General features: G+C 47.8%; 1 protein-coding gene and 1 long non-coding RNA gene across 2 annotated transcripts in view; one reads left to right on the top strand and one right to left on the bottom strand.

Moving 5' to 3' along the window:
• The first annotated feature begins 4,413 nt into the window (after window positions 1-4,413).
• On the top strand, window positions 4,414-10,264 carry LOC123376192. Its single transcript, XR_006581709.1, has 3 exons — window positions 4,414-4,680; window positions 6,393-6,503; window positions 8,811-10,264. It is a non-coding gene; the product is annotated as an uncharacterized LOC123376192 (long non-coding RNA).
• A 1,077-nt stretch (window positions 10,265-11,341) lies between these two features.
• GLRA1 (glycine receptor alpha 1) overlaps window positions 11,342-26,688 on the bottom strand; it is a 45,402-nt gene continuing 30,055 nt past the window's right edge. Inside the window, exons 5-9 of the mRNA XM_045028251.1 lie at window positions 24,406-24,488; window positions 23,197-23,334; window positions 22,347-22,561; window positions 21,261-21,407; window positions 11,342-11,733 (exon numbers count right to left, since the gene is read on the bottom strand). Of these exons, the coding sequence (XP_044884186.1) occupies window positions 11,443-11,733; window positions 21,261-21,407; window positions 22,347-22,561; window positions 23,197-23,334; window positions 24,406-24,488 (874 nt within the window). The 3' untranslated portion in view covers window positions 11,342-11,442. The remainder of the gene's footprint in view (window positions 11,734-21,260; window positions 21,408-22,346; window positions 22,562-23,196; window positions 23,335-24,405; window positions 24,489-26,688) is intronic.

Here is a 26,688-nt window from a genome sequence, read left to right on the forward strand (position 1 = left end):
CTAAGATAACACAGGTGGGGTGCTCTGCAGTGTGAAGACTTACTCTTACGGCTTTCTAAATGCACAGAAGTGGCACTGATTTAGTCAAACCGGGCAACTTTGCGTGTAGACGCTCTCATACTGGTTTAATCCTGGTTTATATTAGTTTAGCCCCCTCCACCATGCATGCCAACAAAACCTTAGTAACAAGAAGATTTTTAAACTGGGGTAACCCATTAACCATCCTATCAAAGAAGAGAGTTCTTTGCCAGCTGCCGTGCAGTGTAATGGATGAGCCCCCATGCAAGGGCAGAATGTGACTAACGAACAGAATGGGGGGAGGGGGCAGCCTGCATATAAACAAGTGTATCAGAGTCTCATGACAGTTTCCCAGATACACTACAAGTCAATTGCAATGAGTCACTCGGGAGGTATCAAGAAACCATAATGTAACGGCACTGAAAGCACAAAAAGCCTCCCTCTCCCCCACCTCCTCCCCGATGTTCCAAAGGAAAGGCCAAAGTTTTGTCTTTAACTTACCCTATGGTGCCTGAGCAACACAGAGCACCATTATGTCCCCCCCAGCTCCAGAAACAACTCCAGCTTCAAATGTTCCTTAACGGAAAGGGGCTGGAGTTTAAATATCTAGACACAACAGGGTGAGTTGAGAGAGGGGATTCAGTGTGAAGTTAGATTGTCAGCCTTGACATCCCAGAGTCTATTCATGGTCAAAATCCTTCCTTTATGTATTTTCAGAGCCGCAGTTAGCACACCTCTCCTTTCAGCTCACGTTAACAGACGACCCTCAGTGCTATTTGATCCCTGTTCACAACCAACAGAATCCATGTAGATGACAGATGATATTGGTGATGTACCAACCCCCTAGCAATGAGTGTGGAGGTAAGAAACAGGCGTAGGAGAAATGCATGGGCTCTATTTCTAGTCACGGCCCACACCCTGTGAGTTTGGTGGTGGTTTTCTGAGCGTACAGAAAGGACCAAGTCAACACCACAGACCGATGTCCTGCCAAATTTCATTAAAATGTAAAAGAAAAAAAGTCCCTCTAGAAATCTGAAGATGCAAACGTACGTGTGTGTGTGTGTATAAAATACACATGGGAGCACACATGCTGATTGTGTAGCTAAAAATTAAATGGCAAATTTTCCGGCAGAAGTGGCTTTTCCAGGGTTGTGTTATCAGTCCCCTGAAGCAGATTTTACAGTGGAAATGCCAGCAGACCCTGACCTCTCAGGAAATGAACAGGCACCGTCCTATCCTCCCCACCACAGTTATTGGTAGGATTTAGAGCCCAGCTGGACAGGGTCCAGAGGGAATTGTGCTCTTTCTAGCTGGCATCTCCCTAGCAAGAGGAGAGCAGACAGCACCAGGAAGTTTTACAGACCATGCACAGTTCAGCCCTGGCACATTAATTATTCGTTAAGTGCTGAGAAGGGGGTTAGGTAATCCCTGCCCAAAGGAGCTAGCAATAGCCTCCTGTCTATCAAGTTGCACCAGCACTGAATTTGGCCCAAGGAACTTTATACGAGCACTCTACATGCTGCCTCTGTGTTTATCCACAACAGTGCAATGTCACACCTAGGACATCTCCCCACCTCATCTCCACCACCTTATGGATTAGACCCATCTAAATAACCACCTAAACACAATAAACCCCAGAATACAACTAGTACATTGCAGACAGGAGGGGTGTGGCCCAGGATCCCAATGCAATCAGCCTTTAGAACCCTGGAGGTAAAGTACGCGATGACCAGGTTTGATCTGCAGACTGGCAGAAGCCTGGACATATGAATGCTATAAAACAGAGTAGCATCTACAAGTGTTGCTCCCTGCCTGTTAATCAGCACATGGCATGTCCACCTTTTGATCTGTCAGTGGCCAGCTGAATGCTTTAAATGCCCATGAAAGACAAATAATAGAATGTGGCATGAAAAAGAATCTCTCCCGTTTATCAGTTATTAATGCATCCCCCACTTCTCATCACATACTAGGATGCTTACAGTTGTGTTACACCTCCTCATTCACCAGGGAAACAGACAACTCCCTACCTTATCAGCTGCAGTCCTCTCACTCTCTATGGCACGAGCCTCATTCACATCCATTCTCCTGCTGGATCCACATTACAATAGCCAACACTTGGCGTCAAACTGGAGTTACTTCCACATTGGTACAATGCTGTAATGAAGGTACAGGGGTGGGAGCAGGGAGTTCTTGAAAATGACCAAGTTTCCAGGTCTCCTCTTTTTAACTCACGCTTGTAGCATCAGCAAATAATAAATACTAATAATAGTTAATCCCAAATATCAGGCCTTCATTCCAAACCCAAAGACAATCCTTGCCCTGAAATCAAATTTTAATTGCAGGGCAAAGAGTGTATGGAAGAAAAAGCCCAGATTTATGCTGTGTCTTCACTGCAGCAAAAGCTGGGGTTTTACCTCGAGTTAGCTATACTGATGTAAAACCCTAGGGGTGATAAGGCACAGGTAATTTTTAACCTGGATGTAGCTAGTTGAGGTCAACATTATACTTCCCACCTGGGCTTTATCTTGATTAGATATAGCAGATAAAAACTCAAATGCTTTGTCTCTTCTTAGATTTTACTGCCAGATAGCCAACTCAATGTGAAAACACACCATGCTTTGCAGTGAAGACAAAATCCTAGTGGAAAATCACACCTCAGCCCCCTGTTCCAGAAGTCACAATCCAAACCGAGAGAGAGAGAGTGTAACAAATCTTTGTGCCCAATCAAATAAAGTGGTTCATTAAATTTAAAATGGAATTGCTGGGACATTCCTACCTAATGAAGATGCATGACTTGGTTAGATTCACCCCCCAGAATGGAGTGCCTATCAGATCCAGTAGCGAAGTTACAACACTTTTTATCAAAACATGGGTGTCTTTGGGATTGTATACATGGCATTAGTTCCTTAAGAATGTTTCTTGCTCAGATGAGCTGATGACTAGTTCAGGATAGAAAAGAATGTTCCCAGTAAGGAATTAGATTTTTTTTTGTCCTGGAGAGTGTTGAGCAGGGATCACCTGAAAGACTCAGAAGGCCATATTCTATTGCCTACTATTGGAGTTCATGAAGAGTGAGAAGGGGCGACATCAAGGGACCTCTGCCCTTTTGTGTCATCTTTTTCTTGATCTTGCAAAGTCCTGGGTGCTCTGAACTCTCCGTGAGTTGAGGGCACTCATACCTTTGTAGGAGGAGCACTTCCCTCCTGCAGGACTGGGACATTTGTTTGCTCTGTAAAACGTGATGAAAGTGGAGGCCCAGAGTAATATTTTGCATGTGTGTGAAGGGGTGCTTGGGCATAGAAGTGTCTCCTCCACTCTTAAATTGAAGCCAATGTAGCAAGGCAAATTCAGGAAGAAAAGTTTAGCCAACAAATTAGAGGGAAAGTGTTCCTCCGTCTTACACCAGGCTCCAGGAATCCTATTTATTTAGATGCCCCTTGGCAGGTATTATGTAGGTGAAATATGATGGTGATATCAATCAATGGCTCATTATCAGTCAGTGTGAAACAATAGAAGGGACAAGGCTACATTCAGCCACACTGTGAAGACAATGGGGTCACACCAGGGATAAGCTGGGCCCTACATGTCCCTACCTGAGCCAGAATTTGACACTGGGCTTTGATTTAACATGACACGGGGGTCACTTCTGAATCACCACCCACTGGCTCTCCGGCACTGGAGCACAACCCATGGGGAGTTCAGTCAGGCTAGTGGGGGACGGAGCTCTGATCGCTGTGCTCCCATCTCCCACAAGTCATTCAAGCCTAGATAGGCTTTTCGCTAGCAGCGCTTCCTTTATAGCTACACCTGATCCAGGCTAACTTTGCCCACGGCAGGGCTACCTGCTTGTAGGAGCTTTTTACCCAGCATGCCTTTCTGGGGCTGGCCTTTTAAATTGGGCAGAGCCCAGCAGCTGCAGCCCTAATGGGATCATTTTGGCTTTTGCTAGCTGTTGCTCTTCCAGTTGCTGGTAAGTCCCCATTAATTGCTGCTATGTTTTCCCTTTCGTATTCTTGGCCCTTTTCCCAGGGCCCTGGCTTTTTTGCTCCACAAAAAGAGCATGGGAAATATCAGCAGGAGAGAAGAAATTCATCTGCACATTCACTGATGCAAAGGAGTTTTCTAACTGGGAGAGGGGCCATCCGCAGAGAGCTCTGCAGGGGGAGGTGGGTGAACTGGGGTGTCTCTGCTGGAGGGTAGGGGGATGGAGAAGATTGCTGGGCATTTCCAGTTGCTTAGTAGATTTAAACACGGGCAAAGAGGAGTGATACCCTGGCAGTGGGATCTCCCTTGTGGGGTGGGTGTGGCCTTAATTGAGACAGCTGTGCAAAGATGTGATGCTAGTGTGTGTGCACGTCTTTCTTCCAGGTGTGACACTGCAGGGTTAGTGAGGGCACTTCCCGAGACAGTGGCAGCTGGCAGTTGGGACACAGTAACTCTCCTTAACTTCCACAGTGCTCCTTAATGAAAAAGGACTGCACCCCTGCTGCCCCGCCCGGATGCTGATCCTCCAGCTGGAAGAGCTGTTCCCTTAAATCAGTAGCTCTGGCTGGCTCATTCTGGGGGAGGAAGGCACATTATATTCTCTCATGTTCCTGTGCTGGGCAATGCCCCAGCTGCCCCTGTGACAGAGCCTCTGTTGTGGGGAGACTGGCTTCTGAAGTGAGCCAATGGGCCTATGCGGTGTTGGATTACTTGATATCTGGACAGTCAGTGGGTTGGCTGGTAGAGGAATCTGAGTTTGGATCCTGTACTTATGCCCTGGGCTCCTAGGAGCTGGGAGGGCCCTTATGAGGCATTCTGCAGGGTTTGGGTCCTCATGAAAGGGGTCATCTTGGAGGGCTCTGTCTGCAGCCATTCACCTCTGGCCAGGACAGTGTTTGGAGTGGGGGTCAGGTGAGAGAGAGAGAGAAAGATCTGCCTTGTTAGTGAGAGATTGGTCCTGACCCTTTGCGCATCTAGGGTCTGAGGCAGGGGTGGGGAAGGGAGAGGGGATGATTCCTAAAAGGTAACAGTGAGTTTGAGCGTAGCTCACAGCACAACCAGCGATTGAGCAAGGGAGGGGTGATCCTGTGCTGATGATCTCTCTTTTCTCCACTGAGTGTCCTGTTTAATTGCATTCTAAAATGTAAAGCTCGAACCCTGTGATTTACAGGCATGCACTAAAATGGTTCTGGGAGATGAGAGAAGGGTCAATAAAAGCCATGCCATGAAAAGGGCACATTTTTTTTTAAAAGGCCATTATTCTCTGAATATGCACTAAGCAAGCGCTTTTCATTCCCACATTAGTTATCCGAGGCTGGTTTGAAGCTGTTTAATGGGATTCTGCAGAATATAATTTCCATCAGAGGTTGTTTTTTTTCTTACAAGCAATGTAATTTTTTTTGGCTTTGCTTTGTCTTTATGCTGGCTTTGGGATCTAGTGTTCTGATGGAAAAATTGTAGCGGTGAAACAGAGGAACCAAAGTCACTTTGCAGACCCCCAGGAATAAGTAACAGCCTTCTGGTATAGATTAGTTTGAGAAAATGAGATGCATAAACCTAAGCAATGAAGGTGCTACTGATCATTAGTGAGAGGAAAGAGAGATGGGTAATGGCCCTGGTTGGTATCAGAGGAAACCTTAATGATCCTAAAATTATTGCATGCTAATTTCCTCTTTGGTGCTAATCTTAATGCCCTCAAGAATGATCAAGTACCTTAATTATCTCTTTAACTAATGAAGTGCCTCTCTAAAAAATATGGTAGAAATCTATTCAGAAAGAGGAGCGGCGTTAGAGCTTCTTTCCACCAACAAGCACAGTTTAAAAAGCTTTCTCGTGGGAACAAGAGACTACTGAATGCTTCCTGTAAGCCAAGGGATGAGAGCCTAATCCTGCTCCCATTGAGCTGCGTGGGTGTTTTGCAATGGACTGAAATGGGAGCAGGACTGGGCCCTCAAAGAAGAAAGGGTTTGCATTCATAAAGGCATGGTGGGAGACACAGCGTCCCAACAGAAAAAGGAGCAATGGTCTCAAGTTGCAGTGTGGGAGGTTTAGGTTTGATATTAGAAAAAACTATTTCACTAGAAGGATGGTGAAGCACTGGAATGGGTTACCTAGGGAGGTGGTGGAATCTCCTTCCTTAGAGGTTTTTAATGTCAGGCTTGACAAAGCCCTGGCTGGGATGATTTAGTTGGGGTTGGTCCTGCTTTGAGCAGGGGGTTGGACTAGATGACCTCCTGAGGTCCCTTCCAACCCTGTTGTTCTATGATTCTATGACTAACTAAGAGTGCTTTCGGCAGTGGGTCTGTGGCCTTTACAATTGTGTTTCCTGGGAATATGCACTACAGTATTCTGCTGATGGACAGGTTATGTCCCATAACTGCCTACTACAGGGTTTCTTGCACCTTCCTCTGAAGCATCTGGCACTGGCCACTGCCAGGGTCAGGATACTGCAGTAGATGGACCCCTGGTCTGATTCCAGTTGATCCCTACATTTTAATCAAGTAGGTTTGAGAATTACAAAAATATGATTTTATAATTTCTATGAAAAATAGTCATTTTTTTAACATAGTGAAACTTTTTCTCCTAAAAGTTCTTTTTAAAAAATAATAATTTTGAAATGCATGGAATCTTTGCCACGAACTTTAAGAACCTGCAGCATCCCTGGGACTATAAGACACAATGACCATTCTAAATTGAGCCACTCTGGCTCTGATTTGAAATTGACAAGGCTCAAGCAGCACTATGCAGAGGGGAAAAAAAGTTTGACACGTAAATCACTTATTTTCTGTTGGGAGAAGAACTTTCAAAGTTCTCAGTGGTCTCAGGCTTCGATCCCACAGGGAGCTGAACATGCTGGCCTCGATTCAGCAAAGCTTTCAAACACAAACTTAACTTGAAGCACATGAGTACTTCCATTGAGATCAATGGATCTGCTCACAGGCTTGGAGTTCAGCATGTGCCTTTGCTGGATCTGAGGTGAATGCTCAGCATCGTGCAGGATCAAGCACTTTTACTGAATTACTCAGCACCATAAGATACAGCTGCAACTCTTGCCAATTTCCATGAAGCAGGATTAAGACCTGAAACTGACTTTGACTGTGAATTATAACTTAAAAAAATTAGTAAGGAAAAATGAAAATCAATATTACTACCACTGTATATATTGCTATTATTTTTCCCGTTCAATGGTCATATTTACATGTGAGAACATTAATTCCTGATCATGTGGTGATACCGTTTCAGCCACGTCTGGAAGAAACAATGGGTAACAAGGGGTAAAAATTTTCAGAAGTGCCTTAGTGATTTGGCTAAGTCCCATTTTCAAAAGGGATTTAGGTGCCTAAGTCTCATTTGAAAAATTTACCCCCAGATCACTCTGTTTTTCTTGCCATTACATAATATTATGATTTGTCCTTAAAACCACCTTCTGAGCCCAATTTCCATAAAGGGTTAACTGCTACAGTAACGATCTGATTCAGTTATGGCAGGAACCTACAGTGCAAACAGGGAAACCTGTAGGTTGTTGCTAATCAATAGTATTGCTGGCAATAATAAAGCCGTATGCTTTGGAGAGCAGGCAGGTTCTTTTAGTATATACGGGGTAAATGCAGTATGTAGAAACATACTGTGAAACTGTCCCTAGTTGTCAGTGTTTGGGTCCTACAAGGGTGAGTACTGTAGAAAAAACGAAGGGCTCTTCTAGCCGTGGAATGTGACCAGCAGAGCTCTATTCAGGGGGATGATTATACCGCTGTATTGCTGCTGGTCAGTTTCCCATGTAGATAGACAAGCCCTTAGACTGAGATAGCACATAAATATTAACTAGCTGTGTAATGAGGAGGCAATGACAGAGACCTCATCATGTTTACACTGAATGGCAAAACTTTGACTTGAGCACCACAGTGACTGAGTCCAGAATTTAGTCGCCAATCTCTCCCAGTTTGGCTTCAACCCTACAAGGTGCTCCATCTGAGTGGATCTATATGGCCCCCTGGAGCCCTGTTGAAGTCAGTGGGGCTCCATGCAGGTGCAGCCATCTGCCTGCATTCAGGATGTTTCAGGATCAGGATGTTTGTCTCCAACATCCCAAACTAGACAGGACTGGAGATGGCAGATGAACTTGAGCTGCAAATTTGGCCCTGGGTTCAGATCTGGATCCGAACTTCCCCAGAGTTTCAGGGTTGTTTTTGCTCAGTGCCCTTCTCTAAGCTGGATCAGAATCCAGTTAATCAGAAACATGTTTTCTTGGCTCTTGCCAGACCTGGGTACCCCACCCCCCATCATGCTCTGTACATGGGATGAATTGGAAAAAAGCAAAAAAGGATGTAACAAAGTTGTAACAAAAGCTGAAACAAAGTAGGCTTGAGATTCTCTAGTATTGCATACTAATACGTTTGGTTGGTTAATCATCTGATGCCCACCGCGCATAACAGCTCAGCTCTCACAGTGGTTCAGCAGAAAGAATGTGCAGATGGGAACTCTCCCTACAGGACAACAGCTGACCCCTCCTGTAGTTCCCTTGAAGTCAGTGGAGTTGCAGCTGAGATGAACTTAGCCCAAACTAGGAGTATGAATCAGAATTTGGAAAGGGAAGGGAAAAATCATTATTTAATGGTCAGGATCCAAAATGTTAGTGCCAAGGATGGATCCAGAATCCATTTCACATGACCAAAGACAGACAAATGCAGGCAGGGGTTTTCCCTGTGCTCCTCAAGGGGATCACGTGGGGATATGGGGCGTGTTAGCTGCAGAGTCTGCCCTGGTGTCAGACAGGTAAGAAATTCCCTCAATCTGCTCATTCACTTCAGGTCGTGACAAGCTGTTGAGAGCAATTCCCCAGCACACAGCTGGCCTAACAGGCCATTCATGCCGCAGAAGGTTCAATAATTCAACAAGCAAACTCAAGCCAGCAGCAGTCTCGGTCCCCAGCCAAGACTCAAAGTCATCTTCAGATTAAACATCGGCTCTGCCCAATTGCTTTGTATTCCAGTGACTTCTCCCTTCCTGGGAACGCTCTGTTACCCGGCGACAGAAGAACAAAATCCTCAACGGACAAGATTTCTGCTGCCCGACTGGAGGGAGGAGACTGGAAGGGGGCTGGGATTTCACTCCTGGTCCCCACCCCAGCCCCTGAAGCTAAGCGGTACCTCTTGCCAAGGCGTTAGAAAATACTGCATTTTGCCCTATTCTGTGCAACAGACACACTTTTTTTTTTTGCCTTTTTTTCTTCTATTTTTAAATAAAGTGCATTTAGTGCTGGTGAAAGGGGCTGGCCCGGCAGACTGATGTCTGTCCACAGAACCGGTAGTGCCTGGGCAGCCATGGGCAAGCTTTCCCCACCCTCGTCCCTCCCCTTCCCAAGGTGCATCTGGCCTATGCTAGAGTGGCATTCAGCCTCCACCCATGGCCTCTCTGCTCGAAGGCTGGCAGTTGTGACATGAGCTTGCGGACTGGGAGCTGAACTGAGCCCACCAAACCCTTTCACCACTCTCCCATCAGATGGCTGGTTGCAAGTGGCCTGGGTCAGATCCGAGTTGGTGTCTGAGGTGAGAGGCGCTCTCTATTCCATCCCTGGTCCAGTACACCTGTATAAAATGGGCTGGAATTTTGCATTGCCTTGTATCACATGTAGAGATGCAACTCCTGAAATTGAACGCCTGCCTCCTACATGGATAGAAATGGATCAGTCCTGCCCCAGGCCAGTTGTTTCCAGCTGCTGAAAGGCAAATCCTGAGCAGGGCTGTTGGAAACCTCCCGAGGCACCTCTGATTTGGCTCCCTTAGTTCAGCATCCTGGTCTCTACATAGCAATCAAGACCCAGCCCGGGTGCTTCAGTGCCAACTGATTGTCTCTTCTTTCCCATTCGCTGCTTCTCTTTTCACCTGACACACTAAAGTGCGCAAAAAATTAATAATAAAATTTAAAAAAATACAGCCATGGCAGCTCGGCAGCCTGGCTACTGGATCGAAGATGGCCCCAAAGACAGGGATAGAACAGCAACTACTGTGCTCACCTGCACTGCTCCCGAGACTGTCTTTGAGATGCCAGCAACGGAGCTGTATTAAATGCCCCATCCCTACCCCTAACGCTGACATTACGCCTGCGTCACAAGCTTGCCTGAAGGGCAGCCTATCTGCCAGCGTTCCTGTCCCCTCTTCGGATGCCTGCCTCCTGCAAGCCCCCTGCCCACCCCATGTAAATGTTAATGGCCTTCCCTTCTCCTCATCTGCTTGGCTTCCTTGGGGCTCCCATGGGGACCAGATCCTCCCGCAACCCGCCAAACAATAGAGGTAAAAGAAGGTTCGTTCCTCTTGCCTTGGGCATCAAAGCTAAATGCAGCACTAAAAAGTTACAAAAATATAGTTGGGCCATCAACCCAGTTTCAATATTCTTACTGCTATGCAATGCCAGAAAATAACGACCGCCCTTTCTGTACAGTTACACCCCCCACCCCTCCCAGCCTGAACCAATACAACTCGATTCCACATATTTCTCTATCTTCTTCCTCACTATGAGGTGTGCAGGATTAGAACACATGGGTTTTTTTTAAAGCTCTATCGAAACACAATTGCTATTTATTTTGCCCATTCTCCTTCCACCCCCCGTCCCAACCAAATACGGCATAAAAAGGTTGAAACACAAATGTTGTTTTAAAACAATTTTGTTACTTGTGCTACGGGTAATTTCTGCCTCTTGAGATTGTCATTCTTTCGGTTTGCTGAAAAGGAACAGCACATTCTCGCCCTTTCTAATGCCCTCATGTTTTCAGATTTCTCACGGGGCCAGTCTCTAAAGGGGATGGGGACTATATTTGCTTTAACTAAGAGAGACAAAATATTTGATTTTCAAATCCTTGGCCAAAAGAATGACCCACAGCCCCTTCCTTAAAGTTCCCCCAATCCATCCCAACTTGAAAACACAGACACCAAACCTAGGGAAGCATAAATGACTCTCTTGTGTGTATGTTTTTTTGCGTGCTTGGCTGGAAACTGGTATGGCCTTTATATAGCAAAAGTCAGATTTAAGCATAATTGCAATATCTTCTGCACATGGAATCATGAATCATTCCAGTGGCTTTAGAATTTAAGCTGTTAATAGGCTAAAAAAAGGATTTTTTTTTTTGCATTATAATTAAGCATGAATATATATTTCATATATTACACTGCTTGGACTGCTGCTGTAGCAATCCGAACCTTCCTATGCTGTAAAACACCTAGCCCGCTGCAATCCCCCAATTCAAGTTTTGGAAAACTTCCTTCCCCCAGCCCCTGGTAATCCTCAGTTTGTATATTTAAAAGTCCCCCCCCCCCCCATTTATTTTAAAGTAGATATTGCCACATTCTTAAATTCATGCATTGCTGCATTGCTATTGCACATGGGTATAGAGGATTGCTTTCTCCCCTCTCATCCCGTTGGGCTCTCCTCTCCGGGCGACCTTGCTCACTGGTTGTGCACATCCTCCCTGCGGACGATCTTGTAGATAATCCAGTAGAAAATGTTGAAGATGAGGAAAGCCATGGGGAAGCCGATGCGGGAGATCTTGTCGATCTTCTTGGCTCGCTGGATGAAGAGCTTGCGCATCTCGTCGGGAGACCTGCAGGCGGCCGGGGCCGGGTTGGCTGTGTTGTTGTTGTTGGCTCCTTTGACCGAGATGCCGTCCTTGGCTTGCAGGCAGGCAGGGCCCATCCCATAGGCAGAGAAGTTGAATCTGCCTTCTCCGGCTTCATCCTCCTGAAACAGATTCATCATAGGGCTCTACTTAAAATAAGATGGAGACAATGCACCCTTGCTATAAGGCTCTCCACTGGTGGACACAGCTTCCTTGATGTATTGGGCAAACCCTTTGTCTTAGGAGATCAGCCTTATAGAGGGGTGCGATCTGTATTATGCACAGATGCAAATCAGGGGATCCAGCTGCAGCTGGAAAATGGGATTGACTTATCTTTCCTTAAGGCTAGTCATTGGCTTTTTTGGGTGTTTTTTTTCCCCCCCACATCCCCTGTTTTGCTTCTGCCCTCCTCCCCCCATACCTTCTTTTTCGGCTTGCCCAGAAGGAGCGGGCTCCATGTAACTCGTATAGTAAAAGCCGCAACGTGAGAATTCCTATGGAGTTACATGGACTTGGCAGTGTCGAGGGCCGTCCATGAAAAGATCTCTGCAGGTGTTCCGGAATTAGCAACGAGCCCACCTCCCGTTTCTTTATCTGTTCCTCTAAGTCTCATTGTGGCCCTGCTTCCCCTCTTTCTGGGGAAATATGTCAACATGGTTTCATCTCCTCCCCATTTAAGGAAATATCATCCCATCTGCAATTCAGTAGTGCACTGACATTTAGTGCCAGGCGACTTGCTCGCTCGAGAGTCTGCGCTGCACAATCCAATGCCTAAACGACAATCCTGTGTCCTTAGGTGTCAGTCCTTTTATCTGCACCGCAAAGTGCTTTACAAAGGAAGGTGTTGGCCCCATTTCCCAGATGGGGAAACTGAGCTGTGCAGTGATTTGCTGAAGGTAATACAGCGAATCAGTTGCTGAGTCAGGAATAGAAATCCAGGTCTCTTGACTCCTGGGTATGTGTACTATCCACTAGGCCATGCTACTAATGATGCTCAAAATCCAACAGTCAGCCGGCAAGTCCATGCAACCTCTGCCCTAAATCTCTGAAGAAATGCAGCTTCTCCCGGTCGTGCTTTAAAGGGACTGACTCCGTCAAAGTGCAGTGATGTGGCGCCAGCCAATTCCAATTCCTCCCTGATCTTTCTAAACATGTCCCCCACCCCGCCCCGATCAGTCCTTCTTTGCAGAGTGTCTTTTATGGATGGCCCCTACCTTGGGCGTGTAGCTGCACGGCATGGGTGAATTACACACTCACAGCTGGGTAACTACAAAGTCGAGCCAAGAGCATGTCAGCACATCTGAGCAAAAAATAAAATAAAGCCTTGCTTTTATTTTTTAGACAAGCTTAGCAAGCTGGGGAGGTGTCCGACTTACTGCCATGATGTACCTACTCCCCGTCCCTTGCTGGGTTCCTTCTGTAGGCCCTCACCAACATCCCCTTCTCTCCTTCTGGGGGTGTCTATTTATACGGCTCCCCTTGCTGTAGTATCTGAATGCCTAGTTATCACCTCCATTTTACAGATGGGGAACTGAGACACACAATAGCTTGTCCAAAGCTGGGAATTGAACCCATCTCCACCAAATCCCATGCTAGCACTAATCACTGGCCCATCCTTCCTCTTTTGTCTCAGGGCTGCGTTATCTGCAGCAACATTCCCTTCCTCGATACTCCACTTCCTGCCATACCAGTGAGCTCCTCTCCATCACTGCACTGTTTTCTGCAGTGGTCCTAGATGTCTCCTGTAGGACCCAAAGCTTCTGAATGTCCAGCACTGAGAGGAGATGAGAAACCTCCTCGGTACCATGCACGTTGTTCCCAGACGGAAATAATCAGAGATGAAGGAAACTTTCCCAGTGCCTGCCCCCTGATGTCGATTCAAAGGAGCCTGCACCCACATGGCTCTGGGTTGGGGTCAGGAAGATCAGCAGGGGGCAAGAATCGGAGAAATATCAGGCTGGAAGGGCTCGAGAGGTCATCTAGTCCACCCTCTGGCACTGAGGCAGGACCCAGTAAACCTGGAGCATCTCTGACAGGTCTTTCTCCAACCAATGATGGGGATTCCACAACCTCCCTTGGACGCCTGCTTTAACTCTTTGAGTTTTTCCTTGCATCTAACCCATATCTCCCTTGCTGCCAATTAAGCCCTGGTCAGTTGGTGCCGAAATCCATGGAAGTTAGGGTTGCCAACCCTCTAGGATTGTCCTGGAGTCTCCAGGAATGAAAGATTAATCTTTAATGAAAGATTGTCATGTGATGAATCCTCCAGGAGTACGTCCAACCAAAATTGGCACCTGTAGTGGGAGTGAACAGGCCTGCGTGATAGGGGCCTAGCAATGCACATTTTCAGGGTCAAATCCTTCTGTTTCCAGTGGGGTAAACTTCTTCCTGAAGTCAATGGGAGTAACAAGGGACTGAATAAGGATCGACCTTAATGCGAATCAACTCAGGCCAAATGCTCTGTTCTAAAGCAGCCTTTGGTTTCAGTTGGGAGGGTTTGCTTAAGTGCTGGGCCGAATTCTCCTCTCACTTACCCTGGTGTAAATCAGGAGCAGCCCCACCGAAGTGGGTGTGACACTGCAGTGGGATCTGAATTGGGCATTGAGTCAGAACATCAGGATCTGGCTCACAGTCATTTACATTAAAGCCTAGAGGCCCCAGCTGATATCAGGGCTGCATTACGCTAGGTGCTGTACGTACACCTTGCGAGATACTCTGCCCGAAGCTCAAGCATTCTCCGTGTTTGCTTTGGGAAGTTATGTTGATACTTTCGAAGACAGGGATTCTTGTCCCTGTCCCTCCATCAGGCGGGGGGAGAGACGGAGGGAGGGAGTGAAGAGCTGAGCCAACATAACACACAAACCAGGAACACACAGAATGAGTGAATCTGGGAGACAGTGAGCAGCAGCCTGAGGCTGAGCTTGTTGCAGGGATAACCCTTCATGAAACACATCCTGACTCTCTGCAGAGCCCATTAAAATCTCTGTGTGCCACCCCCTTGGGCATTTCTGAGCCTGGGTAACATTGGCCTTAATTAGAACCAAGAGAAAAGGAAGTGAATAGTTCATAGAATTATTATTTCTACCATTTTAGTACCCTCCCGCCGCAATCCAATTTGTTTACTAGGCAAATTTAGATTATGGAGACACTGGGAAACGTGGTTTATCAGCCAGCAAGTGGATTTTGCTATTTTAATCTACGTGGTAGTTGAGGCATCAGCAATTAGCATTGAGTAGAAACTGGAGTGACTGATTTCTGAAGTGTGGGGGCCACTTTTAACCTCCACATGACCCGGTGCCTCTCTCAAGTCATGGAGCGTCTCTGAGCCAGCACCGTCATGTTCTCCTTTGCAGCAGATAGGCGACTGCTTCCTACTGTTGCCAGCAGGTGGCAGGGAACCAAAGCAAGAAACCCATGGCTGCCAGTTAGCACAGCTAGGGATGTGCTCCAAGGGCAGGTGAGGCTGATATCAGGCAGGGCTTTAGGAACTGTGGGGCCCGATTCGGATACCCGGCGGCGGTCTGGGTCTTTGGCGGCACTTCGGCGGCAGGGGGTCCTTCACTCGCCCGGGTCTTCCGCGGCACTGAAGGACCCCCCTGCCGCCGGAATGCCACTGAAGACCCGGACCGCCACCGGGTGAGTAAAAAAAATTAAAAAATTAAAAAGGTGCCTAAGGCATGGGGCCCTCTTGGGCGCGGGGTCTGATTCCGGGGAATCGGGGGAATCGGCCTAAAGCCGGCCCTGATATCAGGTACCTAATGAGCCACAGGTGCAGGCCCACACCTACATCATCTCAATGAAGACTGAAGTAGAAATCTCAATGCAACTAGCATGCAGTACAAACACTGTATGCCTGATGTTCAGAGGTGCTGAGAACCCAGACCCCTCCCCTAATAATCAGGTGCATGGTGCAAGACACATCTCAGTCTTAACTTTGGAGTCCTGACTACCATCTCCACTTCAGGTGTGTCAGGCAGGGACACCTCCCCCCCCAAATAATTGTGAATAAGAGTCACTGCAAATTTAGCCCTTTTTGTTCTTTATGAATCATTCACGGGCCAGTCTTGATTTTCTGCGAATTTATTCTTTATTGGGGAGCGCCATGTCTCCAGGGCCAAATTGGCCAATCGGGCCTTTTTAACTGAATGAGGATGGCAGCAACAAGAATAAAACCCACAAAGGGATCAAGCTGGCATTGCCCTGTTCAGTCTCCAACTCCAGCAAATGATGAACGGGTCAATAGTGCTCTGAGAGACCAGAATGTTCCCGACCTTGAAGGGGCAGTAACCGCATGGTCACCACAGGTTTTAAAGCTGCACACACCGTAGTACGTAGTTGCCAAAGGGGGCTTGGACAGTCAGTCTATGGCAGTGGTCCCCAAATTTTCAAGGTTGTGACCCCTCTTACGCCGTCTGCCCCCCCCATCCCCCTAGGGCTGGGAGCAGGGACGGGGTAAGGGGCCCGAGGCTGGGGCCGCAGCTGGGGTGGGTCTGGGTCTGGGAATGGAGTCGCAGCCAGGGGCTGAGGGCGGGGCTGGACCATGTTCAGGGGCTGAGGCTTGGGGCAGGCCTGGAGCAGAGCTGGGAGCACAGTGGGGCTGGCTGGCGCTCCCTGCTGCTTTCCCCAAAACATTCCTCCATGTCCCCCTGGTGGGGCGTGCCCCCCAGTTCGGGGACCTCTGGTCTATGGGGTGTTCACAACTTGTTGCCTTTGGCCGTTTGCTGTTCATTATTTGTGGTGTGTGACTGGTCATATGATATTGCTTCTGCTCCCTGATTGGCCAGCTCTCTCTCTCTCTCTCACACACGCGTGCACGTTGAATTTCACAAAGTGTGTCCCTATGTACATTGTCAAATTGCAAATAGTAATGGAATGAAAATATCTCTCTTACATTGATTGAGCCAACTTCTCTATCTGCTGCTGGCCCTGATTTACACCTGTGGAAATGCGTAGCCAAGTTTTTCACCATTAGAAACGCGCCTCCATCCAATTTGCACATGCTCTTTGGGTAATGGGGTGCTCAGCAACCTGACTGGCATGCAGAGATGCTTTTTTGCAGGTACAAAACAATTGACTAGGCCTTTTTCATGACTGAATGCCATGACTGAAAACGTGGCTCGTTTACTCACTAACTGCATATTTTATGGGCTAGATATTTGACCCTTTGTGAGGTCAGTTGTCCCTTCTCGTTCCTATGGAAGGACTCCAACATGGAAGGTATTGGGGGGGTATAAGTCTGCAAGCAGCTTTACGGGCTAGTTGAGTCTCTCACACTTGTCTGTGCTGGGGGGAGAGGGAGAGGGTGTTATGAATTTAGGAGTACACCGGGGTGAAAGTAACTTAAAGGACTTACTGGTATGCAGAGCGGTCGAGCTCCTGGGCAAGGGGGGGACTCTGGGCCCCCAGAAGGGGCGGGGCCTTGGGAGGAAGGGGCAGGGCTGGGGCCAGACTTTCTTACCAGTACACTGTACTGGCCCGTACCGGCTTACTTTCATCTCTGGGGTACAAATGAAATCCAGAAAGAAATGTTGTGTGGGCAAGTGCCATTGCAGACAGGGAAGTCTAGCCAGATTGCATCCGCCACTAAGTAAAATGAAAATCAAAATGACTAGAATGTAGCCGGTGTGTCTAGATTCACCTATGATGATACATCACTGAAGCACCTTCGAGCATGTTGGTCACAAGATATGAAGGGGAGGCAAGGGGGCTAGCCAGGGCCGTCCCTACCCATACTCAAAGTCCACAGCTGCGTAGGGCACCAGGGAATTTGGGGCACCACATTTCCTGGTGCCCTGTGCGGCTGTGTGCTGCTCCAGCCCCTGCACCGCCTCTTCCCTATGGCCCCGCCCCTGCTCTGTCCAAGCCCCGCCCCACTCCAACCCTTCCCTGCCCCAGCCCTGCCCTAGCCCCACTCCCACTCCCCTGAGGACTGCAGCAGGGCCGGGCCTGCAGTCACCGGCGGGAAGTGCAGTGACTCGGCACCAGCTGTGCTGCTGGTGAGTGCTGGGGGGCGGTTCCCCTCTGCCCCCCAAGCCATCCCCCTGTCCCCCCCAAGCAGAAGCCTGGGGCCAGCCCCCCCCTGCATGGAGGCCTGCCCCCCCTCCTCCCCCACAATAGCTAGGGACGGCTCTAGGGCTAGCAAGTTTTGACCTGTACAGCCATAGTGGGCTGCAGTCCCCGTCAGCCAATCTGATCGCTCCTTCAGTGCTGCCCGTTTTAATACATTATTTCATTCAGTGTGACATGTCAGTGCTTAGAGATGAAAGAGATCAGAACCTGTCAGGGCACCGGGATAGAGCCGTCAGGTTCTCCAGCAGCTGTACAATGTGCTTTGAATATATGCAATCAACCGCAAGTTTTGATGAGCGTGCAACTCTCGCTTACTGGGGATGTTTTTATTTATGCTTTGTTCCAATTAAAGTTGCTGTAAGATTATGCAGGGATTCTAATAGCAGCCTTGTGTTTGGTTGAATACCTCTGGCAAACAGATCTTTTGAAATGACCTAACTAGAATTTTTATTATTATTTTGTCAACAGTACGGCAGAGCGAGCTGCATGCAGCAGCGTGGCTCAGTAGAAAGGGATGCTTGAATCTGGACTGGGAGATAAAAGCACAATGAGGCACCCGTGCTGGATGGCTGCAGCTCAGACTGTTTTAAGCAGGCAGTTCTCACTCCCTCAGAACCAGAATGTGCTAGTTTTGTCTAAATGACATGGCCTGATTGTGCACAACTGAAGTTAATGGGAGCTTTGCTGTTGGTTCCCATGGCCCATCGAGCACTTGTCTTTGTGCATTTATGCGCCATTCTTCATCCAGAGCTCTGAAAGTGCTTCACAAACGTGAGCAAGCATCATCACCCATTTCGCAGATGGGGAAGCCGAAGCACAGGGCGGGAAGTTGGTTGTCTAGACGTTACAGAGCTGTGAACAAAACCCAGGTCTCCTGGCATCTTATCCACTAGCTCATGCTGCCTCCTGAAATTGTGACAATTTCTCCGGCGTGTGCGGAACCATTGTGCAGCTAGAAGTCCAGTTTGTCCGTGGTTTGATCTATTTTTCTAGAGTTCTGGGGTGATTCTTCATAACAAATTAACTCTTGCTATAGGCCAGTGATTTAGGTAAGGTGCTGAAAATCCACTGCTGCTTAGTCGACGGTCCTGGTTAATTAAGTTTGCAGGTGAAGCCATGTTGGTCCCAGGATATGAGAGACAAAGTGTGAGGTCATATCTTTTACTGGACCAACTTCTGTTGGTGAGAGAGACAAGCTTTGCAGAGCCAGACCCGAGGAAGAGCTCCGTGTAGCTCAAAAGCTCGCCCCTCTCACCAACAGAAGTTGATCCACTAAAAGCGATTACCCCACCCACCTTGTCTCTCTAGTTAATTGAGGGCACTTTTACAAGGGCATCTTAGCCATCTGCCAAGCTCTGGGCTGAAGTTGTGGCATTCCATTACATTCATGCCACTGCTCTTTGGAGCCCCCTACAGGACAGTGCCTGGCTCAGTGTAACGGGATGGGTCTTAAATTCTTGTCTATATCCTGTAAATGTTTACAGTTCTTGGGAGAGTCCCATGGCACTTCGTCCAACAGGCTGCCTTCCTCTGCTGTAAGGGACGGGCCAGCTGGAGAGGGGGGTGTAAGACAACCTCCTGGAGAGAACAGACTGGGAGACGTGTGGTTCAGCCAAGTGCTAAATCTTCCGGTCTCTGCATAGCAAGTCCCCTGGGCTGAAGCCAGGGGTCCCTGAGCGAGGCTGGCACTCCCAGTCTGAAGCAGTGGTCAGCGCCACTAGCAAGTCAGGCTGATAAAGCAGCAAACAAATAAATCCCATTCTTTAGAGGGTCAGATCCCTGGGCTCTGCTCCCTTCCACTTTGCACAGTGGGAAAGCCCTAACGGGCAGCTGGGAATTCCCCTTATAGAGGGGAATCTCTGGGTGATGTCAGCCCGGCAGAGCCAGCTGCATGCTATGCTGTCCTACTCCCTGCCTCAAGCTGTACAGTGAGTGCTGAGCGGGTGGGTGCAGAGAATGCTGCACTCTGCAGATCCTGGGCTGGCTGAGTGGCCCCTAGGGAACTTGTTCCAGGCAAAACAAATTAAAGCAGCCCTGAGCCAAGTCATCCCCCAGCACTGGGGAGATGGAAGGCGGTAGAAAGGCAGCTTTGCCTTACCCTTTCCTAGCAGGTACGTAGCTGTTCAAAATCCCAGCTGGTTATAGGCTAGGGATCAGTGCACGTGCAATGTAATGGCTGTAATGCAGTTACAAACCCTTAGTAAGCCACTGTACGCCGACCCTCAGAGCAGTCCTGGGGCACTGGAACAGCTGCCCTTCCCAGAATGTTCATAGTGAAAATGGAAGGTGAACACTGTCGTGCTAACTGCTGGGGATGATGCGTGGAACTGGGATGAAAGTAAAGTTCCCTGATTTATTTCCTGAATGAGATGGTGCACCAATGGCAGAACGGCCTCTGTTCTTTTCTCGTACACTTATGAAGTACATTGCCATGAAATCATATAGTTACATGAATACGCTGATCAGGACAGGTATTGGTGCTAACACAAATTGTGGAAGCTGGCTCCGATGGGCACTGCTTGCTTATTAATGACCATAGCGAGTCAAGCAACCATTAATTAGAGTCCAGGCTGTTCCATTCTCTTTCAGTGGAGACTTCTGTACTAGACACTGACATATACTTGGTTGAGTCACATATGTGAGATCTGGTTTGATTTTGACTCTTCTGTTTGCACACCTGTAATCAAGGTGGGATCTCCTCCAGAAATAATTACTCACTTCCTATCTAGGACCTTAACACCTACCGTTGAGTTGTTCTCTCTCAAGAGAGGCCAGACACCTGCCATGGAGGAGACAACTTTCATCTGCTTATTAAGCTCAGCTTCTTTAGTATCTATTCATCTCTGCATTTAGAGTCAGCCTGAGATAACTATTTATATTCCTCTGCCTCTAATTGTATCTACTGTTACATTTCTCTCTCTAGTTCATTCTGTGGCATAGGATCTCTGCTGTGGGCACATTCTGAAAGGTTCCAAAGCTTCCAGTGCAGGCTGTAGATTTCTACCCAACACAGGCATGTTCTGATTGATTTCAGTCATGGGGAACGTGCATGGAGCTTGGCTAAGGACATTTTAAGGTTTTTTTTTTTTTTAAAAAAGAGTATTTTAGAGAGGAACATCACAGTAAATCCGAGCAGCAGATGCTTCTGAATGTAGTGCTATTCGGCAAGGTGGCAGATACAATGAATGTGTCACTTACCTTGATGCCATGGTAAGCTGCCTCACTAGGTTATGCCACTCCATGATAGACCCCCTCCCACTGCCCCCAAACATCAAAACAAGCAGCAGTTCCAGATCAGTCCCTCTTGGGAGAACTGTCTTTTTAGATATAAATCCCTGAACGGGCATCGTAAACAAAACAAAGGAGTTTGGTACAAGCTGAATATTGGAGGAGAACCTAGAAGCAGTGGAGCTGGCCATGTGCTCTGAGGCTTGCCCCTCCTCACTATCTCACTGTATGTAAAGGACTTCACTGAGCGCCACTTGCTAGATCCAGCTGGCCACGTGAGTGACCCTCTGAGGTTCTAGAGGGTGTGGGGACTCCTTGGGTCCAGCTGTGCACTGCATGACTTGTGTATTACCTTGTGGTGCCTCCTCTTCCTTCTGAATCTGAGCAGCTCTTTGTGCTGCCGGGACACAAAGTTGACAGCGGCATACTCCAGAAGAGCTGAGAACACGAACAGCAAGCACACAGCCATCCAGATGTCTATGGCCTTAACGTAGGACACCTGTGGGTTAGAGAGGGAGACTGAGAGACCTTGTTCCAGCATCTGCCTTTCTTCTCGCTATTCCCCCAAGCTCTTTGGAAAGTGATAATGAAACAATTGAGGCAGCTCATAGGCATTAAAACCTGTCTTACCGAGCAAGGGAATGTTGTCCAGGACCCGATGTTAATCCTTGTTTCCCCTTAAAAACAACCCCACATCTGAAATTATCTAGTGTATAGATGCAATGGGTTATGCAAGGGAAAAATAATAGCACATACAGAATAGGAAGAAACCCGAGTTTCAGTTATTCTTCATGTCCACTGAAGGCAGGACAAGAAGTAATGGGCTTAATCTTCAGCAAGGGAGATTTAGGTTAGATATTAGGGAAAACTTTCTAACTATACGGGTAGTTAGGCTCTGGAATGGGTTTCCAAGGGAGGTTGTGGAATCCCCGTCACTGGAGGTTTTTTAAGAACAGGTTGGACAAACACCTGTCAGGGATGGTCTAGGTTTACTTGGTCCTGCCTCAGCACTGGGGGCCGGACTTGATGACCTCTTAGGTTACTTCCAGCCTGACGTTTCTGTGATTGTATCTTAGTGGGCCAGATTCAGTATTAATATTGAATGTAGGAGATACACTGAGTATATGAACTAATATAATATGCATGTTAAGAGTTTGTAGGCACTTGCGGCATGGCCTGAGAGCGCAGTTCTCTGGCTTAGAATGCTGCCCCCTAGGGGGCAGTTACTGCTGGTGTAACTTAGCGCAGCTCAGCTTTAACTTGCATTGAGGCTGGCGTCGCCACTGGTGGCCCACAAATTTGGGAGCATACAAGGGTAGTGGAAAGCCCATGCGCAAGTTTGTTGACTGGAATTCTGGATGTATTTGAAGATCTGGCCCTAACTGTTCAATACATTGGTTTGAAGGAATTTCTTCCAAGTGTCAGGGGTGCTCCGTACCTTGGGCAATGATGCTCGGGAACCAGAGCTCTGGGTGGTCATAGTGAGCACAGTGGTGATGCCCAGGCCAACACGGGCAGGCGCAGCATCCATGTTGATCCAGAAGGAGATCCAAGACAGGATGACTATCAGAAGGCTGGGGATATACATCTGGATCAGGTAGTAGCCCATCTGTCGCTCCAGGTGGAAACGTGCTTCTATGCAGGTGAACTTGCCTGAGAATGACAGGAGTTAAATTGGAGGGTTACTGGTAGGAGGCATGATAATCTCATGGCATCCAACCTCAGCAAACAATGGGTGCCTGCAATTTTCACTCCCTGGCTAAGAAACAGTTCTTGCTGGGCAAAGGGGGCATGTGGTAGGGGATGGCTGAACATCACTAGTGCTAGCACATGCATTAATAACATCAGCACGACAACACCATGAGTCTCCCTCTAACATCTTTTTTTAACTAAACGAAAGTGAATTTGTGCTAGTGAAAGGTGCCAGATTAACAGGCCTGTGGACTGAAGTTCCCCATTGAGTTCTAGAACAGACACAGCATGAAGGTGAGCTTGGGAAGAGGGTTTAAATGAAATACCCTGGCAGATGCAGAGACCTCTGATGGGCACAAGAAGGGTACACAGGAGACATACGTTTTGGGTCTGGCAAGACATTTGTGTGAAGATTATATATTCAGCAAGTCTTTAGACAGGTTGTTCTCCAAGATATAATTGTTAGATAAATGCCACGAGCATGCAACAGATGATGTCTGGCAAATATACAGGGCCAAATTCTTACTGTAAGGAGTTTAGCGAGTAAAAGTAAATGGCCTTGGGGATGGGAGACTGGCGTTTGTCCTGTTACTGACCTGTGTTGTAATGCTTGGTGCAGTATCGCAAATCTTTTTCTTCCTTCAGGATAAACTGAGGCAAGGTTAATCCATCAGCAACCTGCACAGCTCCTTTCTCTTGCCATTCAAATATCAGATCGTTCATTGTGTAGCCAACTGATGAGAGTAGGGAACAAATAGGACACATGAGCAAGAAACCAAATGGTGTCGAAGACAGGTGCCAACAGGGATGGTATTGTGGAGAAGGAAGTCCTGCACGGGTGCAGGGAGTTAGACTGGATTGCCCATGATAGGATGGGTTTCGGGACTCTCCACTGGGTCGCACAACAGGGTTGCTGAGGCATACCTGGTGATGAAATCTTATCTAAAAATGGTATAGGTGGGAAGTGGTGGTTATAGTGGTGCACGTCATGCGTCACAGTGGATTCCTGTCCAATAAATCAGATTTTCTGCAGGCTTGGGCTATTCTTTTATCTTAGTTTAGCCTTTCAGCCCCAGCCTCTTCCTCTGCGTTAAGTTAATCATTGGCTTCCTTTCCTTTTAGTTAAGGAGGCACGTAGGGGTTCCTGTAGGTGCAAGCATGTAACGTAAGGAGTGGGGGGAGGAAGCCCCACTTGCAGCTTGGAGAACCTTCACCTTTCTCCTTCAAAGCAGGAGGCCAATGCAGATAAACAACAGCTCCCCCTTTAGGTGTTCAGCAACTGCTTGAATCTGGATCAAGCTAAGAGATGTCAGGTAGTTTCCTGGAAAACCGAGAGCTGCTCCCTGAGTGAATGCTAGTGGCAGGAATGAAACAATCCTGGCAAAACTACTAAACAAGATTGTAGAGACTACAGTGACAGACAGGCTCATGTCAGCATGTCTGGGCTCTTGGGGGAAGGATGCAAGGAGGGGAGGGATGTGGACCCCTGCTTTGGCCTCTGATCCCTGATTTAAGAGCCCTCCCCTCCCCATCTCCGAATGCCCTTTGCCTTTGACAGGGGCTTTATTCCTCCATCACAGGCACAAGAAATAGTTGTTGGTAAAAACTAGTGCTAGGCGGTGCTGTGTGGGTGCTGGCAGGGAAAGGAGTGAGAGCAGAGGATCATGCCAACATGCACATGCCAGGCACTATGTCCTGGCTTTTACCCCACTTTGTCTTTCATAATCGGAGAACCAGCTGAGAGTTGAAGAGGGACAGAGGAAACATGGTGGTTATTTTTAGAGGGGAAACCCCTCAGGACTCACAGCTCTCTAACTGCATGATGCACGTCTGCACATCCATGGGGAAGTTCTTCAGATCCATGGGACAAGCCAGCGTTAGTGTAATCCTGGGATGAGAAGACAGACAGGGGAATCCCAGACTCAGTTTGAACACTGACAGGTAGTTACATTACATCTGAACTATTTAGATGCCCACTCTTGTATAGATAGGCTAGTCTGCTACCTGTGCAGGGCCACACCTACCTGTTTGGGGGCATTGCCTGGATTATCTGCATCTTCTTTTAATGTAATGTAATAATTGGAGATATACCAATCTCCTAGAACTGGAAGGGACCTTGAAAGGTCATCAAGTCCAGCCCCCTGCCTTCACTAGCAGGACCAAGTACTGATTTTTTGCCCCAGATCCTTAAGTGGCCCCCTCAAGGATTGAACTCACAACCCTGAGTTTAGCAGGCCAATGCTCAAACCACTGAGCTATAAGTGTGACATTGCAGCGTGTCAGAAATACCGAGCAGTTGGGCCTGTGATTTAATCCCAGCTGCCTTTTGCCAGTGGCGTGTTGTGACCACACCACTTCTTGGATTGTGTGGAACAGAAGAGTCCCACACCAAACTGTCTTGCTGCTTCTATCTTTATTTCATGCCTCAGGCTCATAACAATCTGGACCAGTCTGATATCATGGATTCACCAAATAGGATATTTCTAAAGGCTAGCGCTCATTGCAAAATTTCAAACAAAACATTTTCCTGTTGGAAAATGGGGCTTTGTCCAAATTGAAATTTGCGTGGGGGTGGGGGTAAATGATAGATTTCAACGCAATTTTCTGTTGGGAAAATTGAAACAAAATATTTTGGGTTAGGTCAGTGTCAAACTCTATATCTGCCTGAGCCGCTGCAGTGCCTCGTGGGAGTTGTAGTTCCAGGTCCCTTGTGCCCCATTGTCTCCTCTAGCCGATGCCTCCTGGTCAGACTCCATGTCCCATGATGCACCACCGTGTCTCTCTGCATTATGCTCCATGCTCATAAGAACGGCCATACTGGGTCAGACCAGAGGTCCATCTAGCCCTGTATCCTCCCTTCTGACAGTGGCCAGTGCCAGGTGCCCCAGAGGAAATGAACAGAACAGGTCATCGTCAAGTGATCCATCCCCTGTTGCCCATTTCCAGCTTCTTGTAAACAGAGGCTAAGGACACTTCAGAGCATGGTTTTGCATCCCTGCCCATCCTGGCTAATAGCCATTGATGGACCTGTCCTCCATGAATTTATCTAATTCTTTTTCTGAACCCTGTTATAGACTTCACAACATCCTCTGGCAAGGAGTGCCACAGATTGACTGTGCGTTGTGTGAAGAAATACTTCCTTTTGTTTGTTTTAAACCTGCTGCCTATTAAAACATCCTTCTGTCTCAGGAGACCTGGATGGACCAGTTGCAGACCTCTCCACTGTTCCTTAATCAGCCAGCAGGCCTGCTGCTGCGCACTGTGATAGGGTGTCAGAGCAATGCCGGGTTGCCGGTCAATACAGGGCTGACTCTGGTTCAGATGGCCCTTGCTGTAGGGGAGCGAGAAGATACATTTGAGAAAGTTGGACTCCACACCCAGGAGTTGTCAGACTGAGCTGATTGGGGATTAGCTGATTTACATTCTCGTTGTGTTCACATATTTTTCCTTCTTTTGGTAAAGAGAAACCAGGGGTGACAACCTTGCTTGGATATTGCTGGTTTTTCTTCTGCCGAGACATCCCACCATTTTACAGAGTAACTCCAGCACTGCAGTGACTCAGCAGTTCACCTTTGGACTCCTCCCAGTCCCAGCCAAAGAGGGACCATAACGAGGTGTGTCTTGCCCATCAGCACAGAACACTAACTACTAGGTCACCTGGTGCTGATGGCTGGTTTATTATGTGCACATTGTTGGTGGAGAAGAATTTCAAACCGCAGTGTGATTTAAAAAAATGGGGGGAGGCATCAGGTCTCCAAACTCTGCCTACACGATTGGCAGTTTTGATTACTGCTTTGGCTTGCTGTCTGGTAGCTGCTATCTGCACTGAAACCACCCCCCATTTCTCATGGTGGCGATCTGCATTACAGCACTGCCTGTTCATTTCTATTCCGCAGCACCACGCTGCCACCGGACACATGAGATAGCATAATGGGATGCAACTGCCACCTGCCTTTGCGGGTTGTAATGGAAGGTTTGAGTGACCTGGAGTTCCCAATGTAACACAAATCCACATTACAAAGAAGGCAAAATGTCTTTGGGATGTCTTTTTGGCTCCTTCCCCCCCTAGCATTTTTAATAAAACTGCT

Source organism: Mauremys mutica, chromosome 8 (assembly GCF_020497125.1).
Source record: "Mauremys mutica isolate MM-2020 ecotype Southern chromosome 8, ASM2049712v1, whole genome shotgun sequence".
In the NCBI taxonomy this organism is placed as follows: domain Eukaryota; kingdom Metazoa; phylum Chordata; order Testudines; family Geoemydidae; genus Mauremys; species Mauremys mutica.